We start from the raw sequence: 18,559 nt of genomic DNA, 5'->3' as shown, positions 1-18,559 counted from the left end.
AATCTTTAAGAGGAGTAAGAAATGAGAAGATTCATTTTAAAATCTTTAATCTTCACTCCTTCCTTTTTATAGACACACACATAACCAAAAATCCAAGCCTGATTACAACCAATAAAGGTCAAAGAAATCATTAGAATATTGCCCCGAGAAGGCTGGAGAGATAGCTCTTCAGTGCAGAGCACTTACTGATCTTGTAGAGGACCTGCTTTGGCTCCCAGCACCCACATGCTGACTCACGCTTGCCTATAACTCTAGTTTTAGGGCATCAGTGCCCTCTGCTGACTTCCAGGAGCTCCTGCACACATGTGACACATACACAAACACTGAGACACACACATATGCAAACAAAATGAATATTTTTAAATAGAATATCGCCTCTGCTGGAACTACCTATAGGATTCAGCCAATCATGAAGTCTGTGGGGTTTTTTTCCTCCTCTATGGAGGAGGATTACCTACCCTGTAGGTTTTCAGCACACTGCAGGTGATACATCGAAGTACCAACATGGCCACAGCACTCAAGACATGAAAATGGATATAGAGTGTCCAGAGCAAGGAAGTACGTGGATTAGAAAGACCAGGGCAGAGAGCAGTGTATCAGAGAATTGCAGTTTCCTTACAAGAGAATCTAGGAAAATTTTAAAAGAGCAGGCACAGAAGGGAGAAAAAAAAAAAAAAACACTCCTTTTGGTGTGTATCTTTCAGCACAGGATCCCAAAGTAGTAATAAAAGAAACAGAAATGCCAAAGGTCAGGGAGGTAAATCCTTCCAAGTTTGACAAACATAAGGCCAGCATGTTTATAATTAAGTGTGTGCTGCATATGTACCTATACCTTTCTGTCTTCACTCTCAGTTTCTTGCAGAAGCTCTTGGTTTTTTGTAATTTCTCAACACTTCACTGTCCACCCACAACTTCAGGCCAAGGTTCGACACTCTGCGCTAGGCCTTACTGTAACCCCACCAAAAATACCTATTTATAACTATACTGTTCATTTACATCCTGTCAGATTTGCTTTTATTATTATACTTTTTTTTTACAGTTTACCTATACTTTTCAATTGAGACTTTATTGGCATGGTATATTGGATCAGAGATGTGAATGTTTACTCTGAAAAAAAAAATTAAGGATATTTTGATAGTTGAGAAAAACAAGCTCTTGAAACCCTACAGGGATCCACCAGTCCATGCAGAACAGGTAGGATGGTGAGAAGCATGGGGAAAGGAATAACAGCTGTAGCCATGATGACAAGGAATCTGGGCTTGAGGCTGGGAAAGGGCACTTGGGCACAGCGCACTTGTGATGAATCCTGAGAGTTAAGGCAGAAAGGACTCTCAGAAGTCATGGAATCTAATCCCTCCCCCAACACTGCTGTCCAGTTGGTCTTCAGCTGCCTCATCATTCCTAACCCTCAGAGAAGTGGCTGGATCATAGCTTACCACCCCCCACACTAAGAAACTCACTACCTCCTGGGGCAGGATTCCAGCTCTGGGAAGCCTAAGGAGAAACTCCTTGTTGGTGTTCAGATGAAATCTGATGCCATAGAGTTTCAAGCAGCTGTTAATGTTTCTGTTCTCCAAGGCTACACAGAACAGTGCTAATCCCTCTTACGCATAACAGCCATCCAAATACTAAAGTCTGTTATCGTGTCTCCTTCTTAAGCAGGCTCTTCTCTGTGCTTGCCATGTCCTTCTTCATTCATTCTTCAACAAAAAAAAGTGTGTGAGACCTCTGCTGTAGCACAAACTACTTTACAAGAATTACACATCTAAACCTATTAGCAAAAATATCATAACAAAGATGATTTAACAATTCTCATAATTTTATAATTACATTTTTTTTTTTTTTTTTTTTTGGTTTTCGAGACAGGGTTTCTTTGTGTGTAGTCCTGGCTGTCCTGGAACTCACTCTGTTGACCAGGCTGGCCTCGAACTCACAGAGGTCCTCCTGCCTTGCCTCTCGAGTGCTGGGATTAAAAGTGTGCACCACCACCGACTGCCCAGCCATATATTAATTATATATTGCTTTGATTATATTTTTCTTTCTTCTTATATGCCATAAATGAAGAGTAGGTGTGGTGCCCTAAAGGGAGAGTTCCATATGCATGCACACATCTGTGACAGGTAGTTTACAGATTAATAAAGAGGAGGCAATATGATCATTACACCATGATTCCCTTCTCAAATTCAAACTGTTGTGATTGGTAACCAGCCCAATTCTAAACCCCAAAGATCTATCAGCACCCATCCCATCCTCAGCATCTGTTTCCAGAGTCTTTAGGTTTACTTCAATCAAGTAACTAATCTGTGGGCCAGAGAGAGTCTCGTTAGGTCACTTGCTTTTTACATTCCAGTCGTTAAAACAGCCATCTAACTTAGACACATGCGTCCCTCAAACTGGATAACATTGAATTGTAGCAACCCTAACATGACACTGTCCATATCTCTATTATTTTAATAATTGTTGGAGGGAGATGCCTCATAGCAAGCATGATGACGACCAAGATTTGGATCTCAAAATCCTGTCTAGAAGTCTGGCAGACAGCATGGCTGCCTGTGATCCCAGGATTCCACAAGTGCAAGGGATCCCCTAGGGAAGAGGGCTAGCTGAACTAGCTTGAATTGGTGAGCTCTGGGTTTAACCCCACCGTGATATATAGAGTGGTAAACAGTAGAGGAAGACATCCAATGTCAACTTTGGGCCCCTATGGATACACACACACACACACACACATTCATACACTTGTGAACATAGACTCTCACACAGCTTACACATACCTCTTATGGGGTAAATGTTATTATATTCAGGGTAATATGAAGGATATATAACAACTAATAACAGGAGAATCACAGCACATGCCAGAGAAATATGGAAGCAAATTAATGTGTCTGATGTTAACTCTTTAGCTGTTTAACTGGGTAAATCTGAGGAAAGAGTTCCTGAGAAAGAAACTAAAAAATTCTGTCAAGTAAGAATGTATTTTTTGTTACTTTAGTAGGCAATAAAATCTTAAGAAATACATGTGCAGGTAATGCAATACATTTTGTTCATCAAATCCTATGCGAGAATTTATAGAATTTTTTTTAAATGCCAAACAACGTTCTCCTAATTCCTAGAACTAAGAAATAAACAATAAAATCATTTCTTCATATATCTCAGTAAGAAGCATGGATAATCATTTGATCTTGACACAGGATGAAGTCAAAACTGTCTTCAAGTTTAAAGCTTTCCTGTGCTCTATCAGCACATACACAATTACTACAGACCGTAATCAAGAAAGAAGCAGTTTGGAAAAAAAAAAATTAACCTTGACATAACCACTAGCAATATGATGAGATGAACAATTCATGAATATGGGAATTATTTTCTATTGTGAGCTTGATTATAGAGAATATGGTCTCCAGTCATGTCCAAGGTCTAGCAGGTACACAACAGACACTACATGTTTCTGATACCTTTTAATTTAGTGTTCTTTTGGAAATAGGCCTTCAAATATTCCAAATGTACATATTATCTTTTCCTATTGTTTTCCAGAATCATATTTCCTTCAAGGTTCACGGGCTTTGTGAGAATTTTCTAGTGTAATTTTACTTCATTTAGAAATCTCACCAAAGTTTATCCATTGTGATAATAATACCTGAGGCTTGCAGGATTGCTATGTTCTATTGGTTTGTGTGGCAGTAAGTCACTAGTTTGAGAATGAGTCTGAACCCTCTAGCAGACTCAAATCACAACATGATCACAAAATAATGGGATTTCTGTCTTACAAGCAGAAAAGAAACCTTCACTACACATGAAGTCTCATATGCAGCTTTGAAACAAAGATATCTCAGAGATTTCTATATATTTTTATTATTGGCAGACTTGGAGCCATTGAAATGTCTTTGTTTTAATTTTTTTCTTTTTCCCCCCATTAACAAATCTACCTTGACAGTATTCATCTTGCCAGTGAGAAATATAGTACTTAGAGAATTATTTTTATGTAGCCTATAAATATTGAGCAAAAGCTGTTGAACTAGAGGAGACAGGCTTAATCTGCACCTTTCAAGGAATGAAGGAGTCAGTCTGTAGGTGTAAAGGAGCATGTATCAGATCTAAATTTGCTAAACAAAATTAGACGCATGCCATTCTGTTGGTCTTATCTCTTTCTCTGGCTCACAGCATGCTAATTCTGGCCACAAGCAATGGAGTAAGCTCAGCAAAAATAATGAATACCCCTTTCACCAACACTTGAGTGAAATGTTTTGTCTATTTCAATTTATCTCAAAGTCTTTTTTTATATACTATCAATTTCCATCCTGTACTTAAAAGAAAGAAAAGAAAAAAGGCCAGTAAAGAATTATATCTGAATACTAATCACCTCAGTTCCCATTAATTCCAGGCACATCTTTAGAGGTTTTCATACATCTCCAGGGACAGTGGGCTGCTAAATTTGAAGTTAACAACTGGGAAATATTAACTATTTAGCTGATGCATTTTACATACTAAGTGTATGACTTTAACACTAATCCATTTATTGTTTCTCAAACGTACTGATACATTAGTTAAAATTATCACCAAAGGTCTGTGACCTCCGACTACTAATTTTAATTTAGAAGCATTGTTTCAGCCCCTCCTAATAATGATGCCAATTGTGACTAAAAGTGTCACATTTAGCTTATCCAGAGGGTAAAAGTCAAAGATAGAATTTTATCCGTGTTAAATAATGTGATTAAAACTCCAGCGAGTTACATTTTAAGGAATAGGACCTTAATAATATAGCTGTCACATAATAGAACTGGCAGTGCCACGATTCCATTAAACTACATTATAAACTACAGAATTAACACATGAGAAATCTTACATGACCCATTTTAAAAATGTCCTGAAATGTACAATGTTTACTCACAAGCAGGTTTATCATGATTCTTATTTACCATGAGAGTTGAACTTTTGCGCTTCCCTACACTGATGTGTCCCAAGGCCCCGTGTCTCATTCAAATTTATTTTTAATTCATTCATTCATTCATTCATTCATTCATTTTTAAGGAAAGCATGCAAAATCTGGTTCCAATATATTCCTAGGCTCCTGCTTCAGGTCGATTTTATTTTGTTTTGTTTTGTTTTGTTTTGTTTTCCAAAGAAGATAAAGCACGTGGGAAGCTTGTCTGAATGTAGGCTGTGCAGAAACAAAACAAAAGATCAACCGTGAAACAAAATGAGGAGACTATAGTCTGCAACATTCATAGCGACCTGCACCAAGTCTCCTTAACGAGCAGATTTTATTAGACAAATATCTTCACGTAGTTATACGGGAAGTAGAAAGAGCTGCTGACCTGAAGAAAAAGGGACCCAGGACGTCTTCCTCTGACCCAGAGGGCAGATAGGTAATTGTTTATGTGTGTGTGTGTGTGTGTGTGTGTGTGTGTGTGTGTGTGTGTGTGTGTGTATGTGTGCCTGCGTGACTATATATGGTTCACTACACAGGATCAGGTGCCCACGGAGCCACAAGAGGGCATCAGATCCTCTGAAGTAGAGAGCCGCCAAAGGGAATGCTTGGTCCTGAAGCACCCTGGTCCTCAGCAAGTGCTGTTAACTCCAGAGCCTGCCCTCCAGCCCCCTTCTCACGGAGTCTCTTTGAAAGAAAGGGGGTGAAGAAAGTTTTCAAATAACCTCTGACATTGTGCTGTCGTCTCCATGCCCACTTCTCACAAATAATAAAGGTCTCAGTAATAAAGGCCTCACTCTACAGTTAGCTTGAAAAGCAGCATTAACTCTTTCCGGCAAGTATAGGTTTAAGTCCAGTTGGTGCACCCTAGTGGCCTAGAAAGGTTGGCAGTTCCCTAGAATGAGGTAACCTGACAGGGAAAAATGTTCAGATGTACACTTTCCCCGGTAGGGTTTGAGACTGTAGACACTATTAACACATCACTCGTTCTCAGGATACAAATCAGTCATCTAAAAGAGCAGCCAAGAGGACCCCCGTCATCTCTCTATTCAGTTGCATTGCTAGAGCTTTCTTCACAGAGTGCTTCAAAACGGTAAGCATATGTCTAGCTGTCTATTTCAGGAACCCGAGAAATCTTAGCTATTACAAAGTTATATTATCACATCTATCTAGAAATAGAAAAATGTTACATTCTGTCTGTAATTCATTTTTTTCATAAGATTCTTATTAGAATTTCCCTGAAAGCAAATATTCCTCCCCCAAATTTGCAAGATCTCTTGATGACATATTTTAATAGTGTGTTTTATTGCTTGCTGTCAGCTGTCCTTTATTAGGAAAAGTCTGGTGTCTTAAACATCTTATATCTGCTCCTTGGGTATCTTTTTTTGGGGGGAGGATGTGATTTATTTTGATCATGTGTGTATGCGTGTATCTGTGTGAGTGTATGCCACATATGCGTGGGTCAGAAGGTACCCACAGAGGCCAGAGACATGGGGCCCATGGAGTTGGAGTTACAGGTGGTTGTTAGCCACCCGATAGGCATACGAGGCATCCAAGCTTCGCTCCTGTGTAAGAGTGATTCATGCTCTGAACCACCAGGCTCTCTAATCTTTAATATGGTCCCAACCCGCAGAGGGGACATTGCTGGTGGTTGTTCAGTCCCTAGTACTTAAACAGATTAAAAAGTTTAAGTGAGTGCTGAAAAAGAAGCAGCACTATAATTACCATTTAACCTAAAAATAGTGGATTAAAAAACAGTTGCACGTGTTTAAGGATGATATTCACGTTTTTTTTTTTCCAACTTGCCAAAAATAAAATGAACAGAAATACTTGGTATCATTTTATGAGCAAGCTCTAAAAATGGGCAAGGGTTTCAAATGATACAATCTTAAAAAGGCTCTCTTTGAAGAAATAGCCTCAGAGGCACAAGAAAGCTACCAAAGAAACGCCCTGGGTAAACATCGCTAATATCTATTATTAACAATTCTGTATTTATGTTTCAGAACAGCTTACATTGTGCACAAAATGATTTAATTACAAATAAGAACCATGTATGAATGAGCTTAAGATTATTCCAGCAAGTGTATATTATCCTTTAGTTTAAAAAAATATTTTTAAGGGCTTACTACGTCTTTGGCTCATGTTAGTCGGAAGCTATCAACTTGCAGTCAAAGGTGAAAACTGTATGATAGATGAACAAGGTGAACCCGAAAATGTTCATAGGCTGCTGTAGTCAATTTAAGGGAGAAATAATGACCAGATGTGATTCAAAATGAACTTACAATATGCAAAATCTTTCTTATAAGGCATCGAGTGAGTCAGGAATCACAAGGAAAGGAATCAGCAGAAGTCAAGACAATAATTAGGCATGACCTTGGAAAGCTTAGTGGGTAGACCGGCTTTTAGGCAGACTACATCTTAAGAAACTCTAAGGCCTAAAATTAAAGACAATTTAAGCAGACTTTGAACTTCACAATGGAACTCACAGGGTATTTCAGAATTAAAACTATGATTTTTTTCTTTTTTTTTTTAACTAAGAAATATTTTTATTCATTTTACATACCAGTCACAGATCCCTTTCTTTCCTCCTTCAGCCCCTCCAGCCTCCCCTGCAATCCACCCCCTATTCCCTCCTACAAGAAGGTAAAGCCTCCCATGGGGAGTCAGCAGAGCCTGGTACATTCAGTAGAGGCAAGTCCAAGCCTTTCCCCTTGCCTCAAGGCTGTGCAAGGTGTCCCACCATAAGTAATGGGCTCCAAAAGGCCAGTTCATGCACCAGGGATGGATCCTGATCCTACTGCCAGAGGGTCCCTTAAGCAGATCAAGCTACACAACTGTCTCGCTTTCACAGAGGGCCTAGTCCAGTCCTGTGGAGGCTCCACAGGTGTTGGTCTAAATTTCATTAGTTCTCACTAAAAACTAGGATTACTGATGTGTTGTATTAGAATCTTAATCTGGCAGTGGTAGGAAGAAGTTCATAGAGGCAAGGAGACGTTATGGTACATTTCCCTGACCTGTCCAAGATTTTTATTTAAAAACAACTTAGGGATAGATTTTTAATAAATCATGCAGTCAATTTTTATTAAAAGCAAAATGGTTTAATTGGTATTACTGTGGAGACAAAATGGCTTGCCAAAGAACTTCCTAAAATGAAAGTATTTATATGTATCTGAAGTAAATAATCTGTTTTGTTGTTGTTGTTGTTGAGTTCTGTTAGGTCCCCACAGAAAGAAATTAATAAAACTAATAATCAAATATTCTGCAGGCCTACAGGGAGTAAGAGCAAATAATGACAAAGAAAGATGTTAGGAACAGGAGCTGCCTAGGCCAGAGCACTTACTACTATCTGAGACCTCTATTAGGTACCCCCTGTCAGTGATGGGACTGATCTTGAAATAGAGAACTACGCATGCTGGTAGTTGTTCAAGATAGTGGCGTCATGGACTTGAAGAAACCATGGACAATGTTTTCAGTCCTAATCATCTATGAGACACCCTAGGGGAAAGGAGACCAGAAGACAGATAGCCTGAAGTGGCTTGTGATTGCCATTTATCGTAAGGGCTTACCATGACTATTCATTAATACAGAAGCATATGAAATAGACATATTAAAACTCAAAAGATTAGTAAAGATCCAGTGGTAAAATTGATTGTTGACATATCTGATGTTTGGGAGAAAAAACAAGTGGTTATTTTATTTTCTTTAAACACCTTTAAATTGTGTTTCAAAAGTGGCGATGAGATGTGTGCATGTATGTTTAGATGCATGTAAGTAGACAAGCTGATCTCTGTTCATTTAACTCCCAGAATTGAGAAACTGTGTCTTGTATATTCTTAATGGTGTGTAGCTTGCTTCAGTAACCCTTACAATATTGGAAATAACATGATTAAGAGTAATGATCCTGAGATATCCTCATGAGAGACATTTAATGATGTTACACAGGAAGTTTCATGGTGTCTATGTTAATCTTTTATGGATGGGGGGGGGTCCATTTTCATTTCCAGTTCCTAACAGGAAGTGACTCTTCCTGCCAAAACAAGTTTCAAATCTTTTTTTCTGTCACTAGGACTCAAAAGAATGTGGATCGTGTCCAAGAACACACAGACACTTCAAGGAGCTCATCCATAACAAGACAAGTTAAGGTAGATCAACAGCATTGCAAGTCACAAAGCCTAGAGGCAGCATCTTGCAGAAAAGCCAGTTAGAGAGTCGCAATTGTGCCAAGAAAACAAACCCATAAAGTCTCAGTATTGAAAACTGTCCTTATGTAGTTGTTCAAAGAAAAAGTGACATGAGAGAACACAATTGTCTTGGAAATAAGAGCCTTGGATTCAGGATCGGCCTGGATGACTCTCATAGACTCTCTTGGATTCATTGGTTAAGGGCCTCCACTAACATAGTGGTGAGGAAGAACTCACCAGGTATTCTTTACAGCCCTTTTTGTTTAAGTAAATACATTATTATGGATAAGATAAACAACCATCTCTACTTTTTGGTTTCATGAAGGCTTCCAAAAGTGATGCTTTAAAGTACCACTCTATACCAATCCTTATGTAGCTGCTCCTATGTGGATTACAGGGTCTAGAGTAGGCATAGAGAATCAAATATAGATCCTCAGACAGTTTTCCTGACAATGTGCTTTATTTTTTAATCATCTCATGATATTGCACAAATTATATATGCAATCAAATATGGTGACCTAGATACAACAATGATAGTGTTGATCACACAGCCTTTGCCTTGAAGAGAACTATATTTGTTTCATCATAATTTTCACTGTTCTCTTTGACAAAACCTTTTATTATTCTTTTGATTGTCTATGACTTTTCAAACATGTTTATGTACTTTATAGAAAACAATACAGGAAACAATACCCTGTTTCCCTCTGCTTCTACATTCTTTACAAAACTGAGAAGACACCGGGTGGTGGTGGCACACCCCTTTAATCCCAGCACTCAGGAGGCAGAGGCAGGTGGATCTCTGTGAGTTCAAGGCCAGCCTGGGCTACCAAGTGAGTTCCAGGAATGGTGCAAAGCTACACAGAGAAACCCTGTCTCGAAAAACCAAAAAAAAACCTGAGAAGACAAGACTAGATCAGGGCCTTCTACAGAGCCTTCGATTTCTCTGAAAACAGCAGAGAGAGAACAGAGAACAGCAGAGAGGAAAAGGTGGAAACACCAGAGGCCTCCAAAGTAAGTGCCAAGAAGTCAGCTCCTTTCTTCAGCTTTCACAAAATTTGGCTGTAAAAACCTGCTTTGGATACTTGTTCTATACAGGTGAACTTACCCAACAACAGGAGATTGGCTCACAAAAATAACTGTAAAACAATTGATTCCTGCTTCCTTGTAGGTTGAAACACCCATTTTCCAATGAAATCATTAAAAATATTCAAGCTGTTAATAGTGGAGGTGTCGCAGTTAGCACTCACAGAGGTATGCAAATAGGCCGGAAGTCTAACCCATGCTCTCTCAAAGGCTTAAGCTGGAGTCCTCAACTCTTACATTTATTGCGGTGATTTGTTCTTTAGCATTACTCAACACCGGGGCTGCGGATGCGCTACCCACAGTGCAGGCGTTGCCGTTCTTATTCAATTCCGTGCGACTGCTGCCCCCTGGAGTTGTGCAAAATGATGGGCCTAGAAGCGATCATTTATTCAAAAATAACTGCGAGACAATTACTTCTGTTCAAAAATCTCTTTAGACTCACTCCCCACATATTTTAACATTGTGTACTGAAAGTGAGAAGGCTTCTCCCTCTCTTTAAATCTAGAAAGGACTTGTTTAAGTATCAAACACAAGAAAGCCAGAGAGCAACTTTAAAGCTTCTTGTTAAAGCTTAGAAAAACAAAATTTGCTTAATTCTACATGTCAAAATACCAACAACTCAGAGAGATACATGAACAATGAAATCTGAAAAGACCATAGAGCAATTCCAAAAAGTATTATTTGAGAGAAAGAGTTCTCACAAACAAATGTTACAGAGTCAAGAACCTCTGCCTTTCTTTAAGCTGGTGGTTTCTAGACAGAAACAGCCTGTTAGTGAGTTTATGTTGTGTTTCTCAAACACATGTGCAAATGTATTAATTGTATGTACAACTTGAATTTCATGTACAAAAGCAATTAACTGGTTACTAGAATGTATCTCAACACCACAGAAGTCTTTAAACTCATTGTTGTGGAAAACTGCTACACAGTAGAGAAATATATAGTATCTTACATGCCTTTTCCCCCAGGCAGGTAATCCCACTCACAAAGGCATGGTGGAATGAGATACTGAAAACATTTAGAAGAGCTGTCCCTAGGATGTAGGAATCCTGATTTAAACCATATGGTTATGGTCTGTGCTGCTCTTAATTGCAATATAGGCAGGTAAGTTCTCCTTACAATTATGTAGAAGTGCTACTGTTTCAGGAAACATCGAGCTATCGTCTTTTTTTATTCAGAACAAATAAATGAAAAGAATCAAAATACTTTCTCATTATAAACTCATATAAATAACTCTACTAGCAATAATGAAAATATTTTTCTCTGACTACTCAACATTAATATTACATAAAATGAGTATTAGAAAAAAAGACCCAATTTAATTCAATATGGTGAAATGTTGATATAACAGACCATCTATGATGATATAGTCTGGCAGGAAGTTGGTATTATGATCAACTTCTACTCTGTAATAGCACATTCAGCATGTCAGATAACAGGATGTCCTTGACACTTTTATAGACTATTGTAGATTTGAACATGTATTAGCTAATTTCAATGTAACTACATATATACAAAAATGTATCCCTCAGAAGCTTGAAATTAAGCAGATCAAATGCCAATAAATCTGCTGGTAACAGAACATCCTTTCTGATCATTTGCTTCATTTAGGTTTTGGATACTTACACATCACTTCTGGACATCCAACGGGAGCAGACCACTGTAAAACCAAAAGTTATTGCTATTTTGAAAACACAAGCTAAATTTTCTGAATAACTGACTGGTTATAGCACAAAAAACAGTGCAATATTAAAGACATGCTAATTTAGTATACTGTGTAAAATGTACACTTTACCTAGCCATTAATCTCAAGGTGGCTGTAATCAAGCTTCGGAGAATACCCAGAGCACAATTCCTTGTATCAGTAGCTTTTGTGGGATGGCAGTCATCACCTTCCCATGGTCAATGGGAGAAAAAAGGGAGAGAGCCCAAGGGAGAGAGGTACTGCTCTGTGCGAAGATTTGGCCTTGGAGTCTGGACTTTCGAGATGCCCTAGTGATCTAGGATCGATGCCGTTTTATTTTCTTTCGGGAATAAATCTGAGCAATGGAATGGCTTACGATTATTCAGCCAACCAGCCATATCAGATTTATCAGAGAGAAAGAATGAAAGCTGGCTTAGAGAAGTCCTGCAGTGACTGAGTGGCAGGTCAAAGGGAAAGACACACACACACACACATACACACACACACACACACACACAAATGAATATACTTAATGGTGGGAGGGAAAATATGCATTCATATGTCCCTAAACTCAAATAATATGTAAGGAATCCATAGTAATGGAAAGGGTGAATGTATGAGACAGATGATAAATAGTACTTCTATTTAAGAACCAAAGAGATGAAAGCTCATGAATACTAAATATTTGAATCCACTTTGAGGAGGAAATATGATTTTCTACCAAGTGAATGCAGACTCTAAAAAATCAGCCAATGCAAACATTGTGTTCAGGTTAGAATAGAAAATACATAAATCTTCCATCCCCTTCAAGCCCTAGTAAACATTCTGATGTAATTTCCTAATTAGGACACATTTCCAGGGACTAAATGAAAAAATATATATGTATATACAAAGCTGTAAGTGCTTGATTTTTCAAGAAATTCGACTTTCTATGCGTGCATGATTAAAATAAAGGCACTTGAGTTGAAAAGAGAAACAAGGAATCGTGGCAGAATCAGAGATACTCTACTTCATCTCAGCCGTAGAAACCTATAGTATTTTTAAGTAATTTGCAGCTACAGTGAGAGGTAGTCATCTGTTTAGAAGTATTCGGAATGGAAAACATGTCCTTCTCTCAAGCTCTCTTGTACACACATGCATGGTTTTCAAAATTAAAGGAACAAAAGGGCTATGATAGTGTGCCCATGGACATGCTCATTGTAAATACATTTGGAAAAGATGACTGATGCATTTTAAAAAAAACTATGTAATATTTTTGTCATTTTACTTTTATTAATAATTTCATCTCAAATGTATAATACCACCTAACGTTTGGGGGGAAATAATGTGCCTTAAATTTGTAGATGTGTGCACTTTAATGGAATGAAAAGCAGGGGGACTAAGTAACTTGCACATGAGAATGAGAATGGACTTGTCCATCACATAGGGAGGCTTAGGAGAATGCCACTTCAACACTACTGTATATTTTTATCGGTGCACAAAAGCGATATTGATAAGTCCCACCATAGAAAGAAGGCAAACACTGTAGAATTATCCCTTCGGGTGGGATTGCCATAGAAAGGCCTTGGACTAAAAACATTTATAGATAAAATTTATCACTAGTAATAACTCAAAAATTCGTCAGAATTATTTTAAAATGCTCAAAAGCTGACTTGTTTTCCCTCAAGCAAAATAAAAGCCAAGTTTTCTTACGGACAGTTTTCCCAAGAAACATCTTGAAGATCGTTGACGAGAATCTCCCACTGTATGGTTTCATTCCATTCACATACAGCAGTAAATAAGGTGCATTCCTTCTGCTTAAGAAATTAGCATTTCAAAAATATGCCACTCTCCCCTGAACTCCAAGCGTGTCTAATAATGCGAAAAGCAGATTGTCTTCCCTCGTTTCCTTAATTTGTTTCATCTAAAAGCAATTCACTCAACATCTTGTCGCCCTCTGGCAGCTTAGTTTACTTATCCGCACTTAATTTCTCATTTGGACCAAAACAAACTCCTCCAAACTGCTCCTGACTGCTAACCGCGAGAGAGGAGACGCGCAGTATGTATTTACTTGGATAGACAGCCACACACATGCACAGCCACAGCCACAGAGCCTCACGCTCACCAGACAGCTACTTGTTTTTATAATAGCACTACGTTAAAACCAGCTGAACTTTCTCTGCCAGGTGCAGTGGGGCGCCTGAAAATAAAAAAAATAAAAAAATAAAAAAAGTCCCTGGGGGCACTGACAGTTTCCAATAGATCACCGAAGTATGCTTGTTGTAATTATACCAGGGATGCACCTGAGAGCTTTTCTTTGTGCGGCCCTTTCATCTAGATCACTTTGTGTTTTGAACAAGTGAGGCTCTCTTTTGTGCCCCCAGAATTTCAAGTACAGAGTCACACACGCGAACAACAATGGCACGCTAATCCTCGTGCTTCTAAATGGGCTCACTTGTGGGTCTGACGATTCGTCCAGGGAACAGAGCAGAGCAGAGAGAGAGCTAGGGCGCAAGCTGGTGTCGTCTGAGACATGGAAAGGGACAGCTGCAGAACTAATTTGGATTACATTCCTTGCCTAAATTTTGAAAAGGGCTTTTCGGCATAGCCCTACCGGGAGCTGCACAGTTAATACCAAATTGCTGCGGACTCGAAGCGGCGGGGGAGGGGGGGGGTCCCCCAGCGGCCCAGGCCATGCCAGACAGCCCCCTGGTAGGGTGGCCTGATAGAAATTCTTCTCGGCTAAGCCTGCGTGACAGTCGCAAGTGTTTTTGAATGGGTCAATGTGCATAATCAACCCATTGAGGGGAAAAGGCGAAGGGCTCTGAGTGGGTAGCTAGAAAAAGGATGTATCTAGGCGGCCGCCTGGAATCCCAAGTCCTCGCTGCTGTGATTCCAGAGGTGGCTGGGGCACGGGGACTGGTATGCACCAAGAATTTCGGAGTCACCGGGAGTGTGCAAACGGCCAGCACAAATGGCGCACATGTGCCATTCGAAGGTCATTTTGAACCGCTCAGAGATTGTAACTTGTTATTTACTAGGCAAGGAGGAGAAGGAGGAGGGGGGGGGCGGAGCGGGAAAACTAGCAAGCTGCTGTTTTCTCGGTGAGGTCAGAAGGACACCCTCTGGGGACCTAAAGCTCTCCCTGTTACCACTCCTGAATGTTTTATCTCTTCAAGCTGACTCCCACGCTCCCGCCACCAGCCCCGGAAGGTTCCGGAAATCTCCCTGCCTCTCCAAAAGCCCTCTTCTCACCCCCTCTTGGCCGTAACAGACACACCGGTTCTCCTTGGTCCTTTGCTGTCCCCTCCTCTCATCCCGGGGGAAACTCCCAAGTGTCAAAAGAAAAACAAAAAGACAAACTTTGAACTCCACCACGCCGCAGCTGCTGTCATTGGCCCTGGTAGCCCCAGCACGCCACTGACACTGCGCTGCCCCTCGGGGTCAATTAGTCCTTTTTCTGTCCAAATACCTGGGGCTCCGGCGCTCCGGCCAACAGTGGCCGCATTAGGGGTGCCGCCAAGGCGCCCGCCTCGGGCTAAGTCAATGAGCGCCACCCGTGGGCTCAGGAACCCCGCCGGGCAGTAAACAGAAGTTGGAGGGACTCAGGCCAACCGCAAGTTGCACTACTGGAAGAACTCTTCCGGGAGCAAGCCCAGCACCGGGTGGGAAGGCCGGCTCTGAGCTCAGTATACCAGGCTTTTTTTTTTTTTTTTTTAAAGAGATCGTGCAGGCAGGAGAGCAAGCGCCCCCAAAGTCAATCGCAAGACAGCTCCGGGATGCCAACAGAGGAGGCCCAGAGTCCCCTGCCCCTGGCCGAGGCGCGTGCCCGGTGCGCTCCAGCTACCGGAGGACCCCCCGGCTCCGCGTCCCGTGTGACCCCGCAGGGTACGGGGAGAGTCGGGCTGGCGGCCGCACGCAAGCACGCTCAGGTGCCAAGCCGGGCTCCCGGCCCGCGCTCCACCCGCTGCAGCCCTGCACCCCAGGAAGGCCAGGCAGGCAGGCAGGCGCAGCCCAGCGACCTTCCTGCGGCCCGAAGAGGTGCAGCGATTCTATCTGGGTTTGGGTTTGGTTTGTTTTGTTTCTTTATTTTTTTTCTTTCTTTCTTTTTCCCTGCCCAGCCGGAGGAGGAGAGAACCTCCACGGACCGGCTTCTGTCTCCCACGCCCCGAACAACGGGCGCCACCAGAAGCGATCCCGCTTAGGCTCCCAGAAAACGCGCGAGAAAGAAAGAAGGGGGCTAAAGAGAGAGGAGGGGGGCGACAAATAATCCCGGAGGAGGCAGGAAAAGCGGACTCCTTTGCAGCATCTATTAAAAACACACGCTCGCGCGCGCACACACACACACACACCACACACACACACAAAGGTAAGTTTGGGTTGGAGCGAGGGGCGACCCAAGCCAGAAGCCAGCCGGGTCCCTATGGTTCCCTCGAGCCTGGGAGCCAGTGGGTGACAGAAGGGCCGAGAAGGAGAAGGAAGCCACCCACCCGAGGCGGTGGCGGGTTCAACAGCTGGAGCGCGAGAGGGAAAACCGCGAGACCGCGCGACCCACCTGACTGAGAAGCGCTGGGCTGGACGGTCCCCGTGGCCACCAGAAGGCTCCCCCAGACCCACAGTCCCGTCGCCAGCTTCATTTTTGGCAAGTCTCAGATCCCGCGCTGACAATTACATGTCCAAATGGCATAGCCCCTTGCGGGCACGCGGAGGAGATTTTCTTCTTTTCCCCCCTCTCTCTCTGCCGGGAGCGCGTGGGGGGCGCGAGGGGGGCGGGCGCGGCGCGCGCGGTGCCCGGGTTCCCCGGGGCTGGCGAGCGAGTCGGTGCCGGTGGCTTCCAGGGCCCGGGGACCCGGGGACCCGGCGAGGGATCGCGGGAGGGAGAGTGCGCGCGCGGGTGGGAGTGTGCGCGACTGTGCGGCTGGTGCTCCAGGCAGGACTGTGCAGCTATTTCCCCGAGTGCTCCTCCGCTCGCTCGCACCCTCCTCACTTTTTCGCTCGCTCGCTGCTCCCCCTCTCCTCTCTCTCTCTCTCTCTCACTGGTTGGTCAACAATAAAAAGAAAGAGGGGGAAAAAAAAAACAGGCTTCCAAAAAAAGTTGATTGCAAAGAGGCGGCAGGGTTCCGGCCTCTCCCCCAAAAGCCGGGCTATGTTCAGCTCTCTCTTCAGTCTCCTTGCACCTCCTGTCCAAATCTAGAGGGAGAAGGAGGAGGGATAGGGGGGGGTGCTTCTTTGCTTCTCTTCGATCTTGTCCCCCTTTTTTTTTTCCCCTGTCAGCTTTCCTCACACTTGTCCAGCCATTGCGGTAATTAAAGCTCCGAGCGTCATATCCAGCGCTCCACGGTCTCCAGCCGCAGCCCCACAGAGAAATTAATAAGACTCAGGGAGAAAGAAAAAAAAAAAGGGAAAAAAAAAAGGAAAAAAGAGGGGGGTGGGAATCAAACAACCCTCCACGCAACCAGCTAGGCTCTCCTCGGCTCCGCAAGCCCCGCCCCCGCTCTGACCCATGTAGCCACGCCCTCCCCCCCAAGGAGAAATCTTATTGGCTCAGACACTCCCCAAAATCCTGGGCCTCTGGAGTTGGGAAAACACCTGTCAGGCAGAGGGAGCTGCGTCAGGGTAGGGGCTTGGGGAAGAGGGATCTGGAAGGGCCCGCGCAGTCCACTGTATGAAATGCTCCCCATGTGGCTGCCCAGGCAGAGGCCCGGCCTGGGACGTCTGGCCCGTGGAGTCGTCAGTTCCCCCGGAGGGAATGCTGGCCGAACGAATTTTTTGACACAAGCAAAACACCTTTCTCTTGATTGCTCCTAGGTGTCAGTCCTCATGTGGGACTTTTCTGGAAAGACAAAGTCAACGTTTGCTTTGGGCAAAGTATCTCTGTCCCTCTCCAGCACCCCATCACGTTCCATGCTTAGTATTTTTAAGATGGATATTGTAGGTAACCGGTAGCCCCGCAGGTAGGATGAAATCTACCAATATTTCCTTTTCCAGATATGCCATCTCCCCCATCTTCCCCAGATGACACTGAGCCAAACTAAAAAAAAAAATCCATATTTGAAAAACCACATCTTTGATTCTGAAATTATGCAAACTATCTCAAGCCTGTGCTGTTCAGTCTGAAGGACTTTAGGAGGTCAGATATAACTATGGGACTCAAGACATTAGGCTGAGTCCATAGCAGAGCCAGTGTGAGGCCTTGTCCTTACTCTCCCTTTGCAGGGTATATGATTTCCAGGTCACTGAGAGCTGTGAGACTGGGTTTCTCTAAGCCTAAAATGCCCTGGAAGGGGCTTCTGTGATCTGCAGGGCCACGGTTCTAAAACTACTCCAAGCCTGGGCCAGAGCCATTAGAGAATCACTGTTACTGCTTTGCTGCTTTTAAGGGTATTCTATGTGGGTGTTTTTTTCCCTTCTCTAGAAGCAGCGAATAAATAAATATAAAATATCAAGGGTGCTTTAAAACCAAATCACCCTGCTTTCTCGGGAACGATTGGTCTCCCACATCTTCTGTCTATGACCCCATCCCTTAAGAATTTCCAGGCAGCTGCAAACAGCCATAAGAGAAGGCTGAATCTTGAAAGGTTTCCTTGGACCCACTGCAGGCCAAACACGCTGAGAGTGTTTTTTACCCAGAAGCAGCTTAGGGCAAGGAAAAAATGAAGCCCAGAGCAAGCGATGGGAACTTGACTAGAATGCCACTGATTACAGCGG

The 18,559-nt window shown here is 42.6% G+C and overlaps 1 protein-coding gene across 4 annotated transcripts in view; it reads right to left on the bottom strand.

Moving 5' to 3' along the window:
• The window catches only part of Erbb4 (erb-b2 receptor tyrosine kinase 4), a 1,086,504-nt gene extending 1,069,153 nt beyond the window's left edge, over positions 1-17,351 (bottom strand). For 3 of the 4 annotated variants that reach the window (XM_028870095.2, XM_028870094.2, XM_028870096.2), the window contains exon 1: positions 16,407-17,351. In XM_028870095.2, the coding sequence (XP_028725928.1) occupies positions 16,407-16,488 (82 nt within the window). In that variant the 5' untranslated portion in view covers positions 16,489-17,351. The remainder of the gene's footprint in view (positions 1-16,406) is intronic. The other variant, XM_028870097.2, reaches the window with a different exon arrangement.
• Between the last annotated feature and the right edge of the window lie 1,208 nt (positions 17,352-18,559).

Source organism: Peromyscus leucopus, chromosome 13 (assembly GCF_004664715.2).
Source record: "Peromyscus leucopus breed LL Stock chromosome 13, UCI_PerLeu_2.1, whole genome shotgun sequence".
Lineage (NCBI taxonomy): Eukaryota > Metazoa > Chordata > Mammalia > Rodentia > Cricetidae > Peromyscus > Peromyscus leucopus.
Note: the sequence above shows the minus strand (reverse complement) of the source record. Positions and strands in the feature narration are given on the sequence as shown.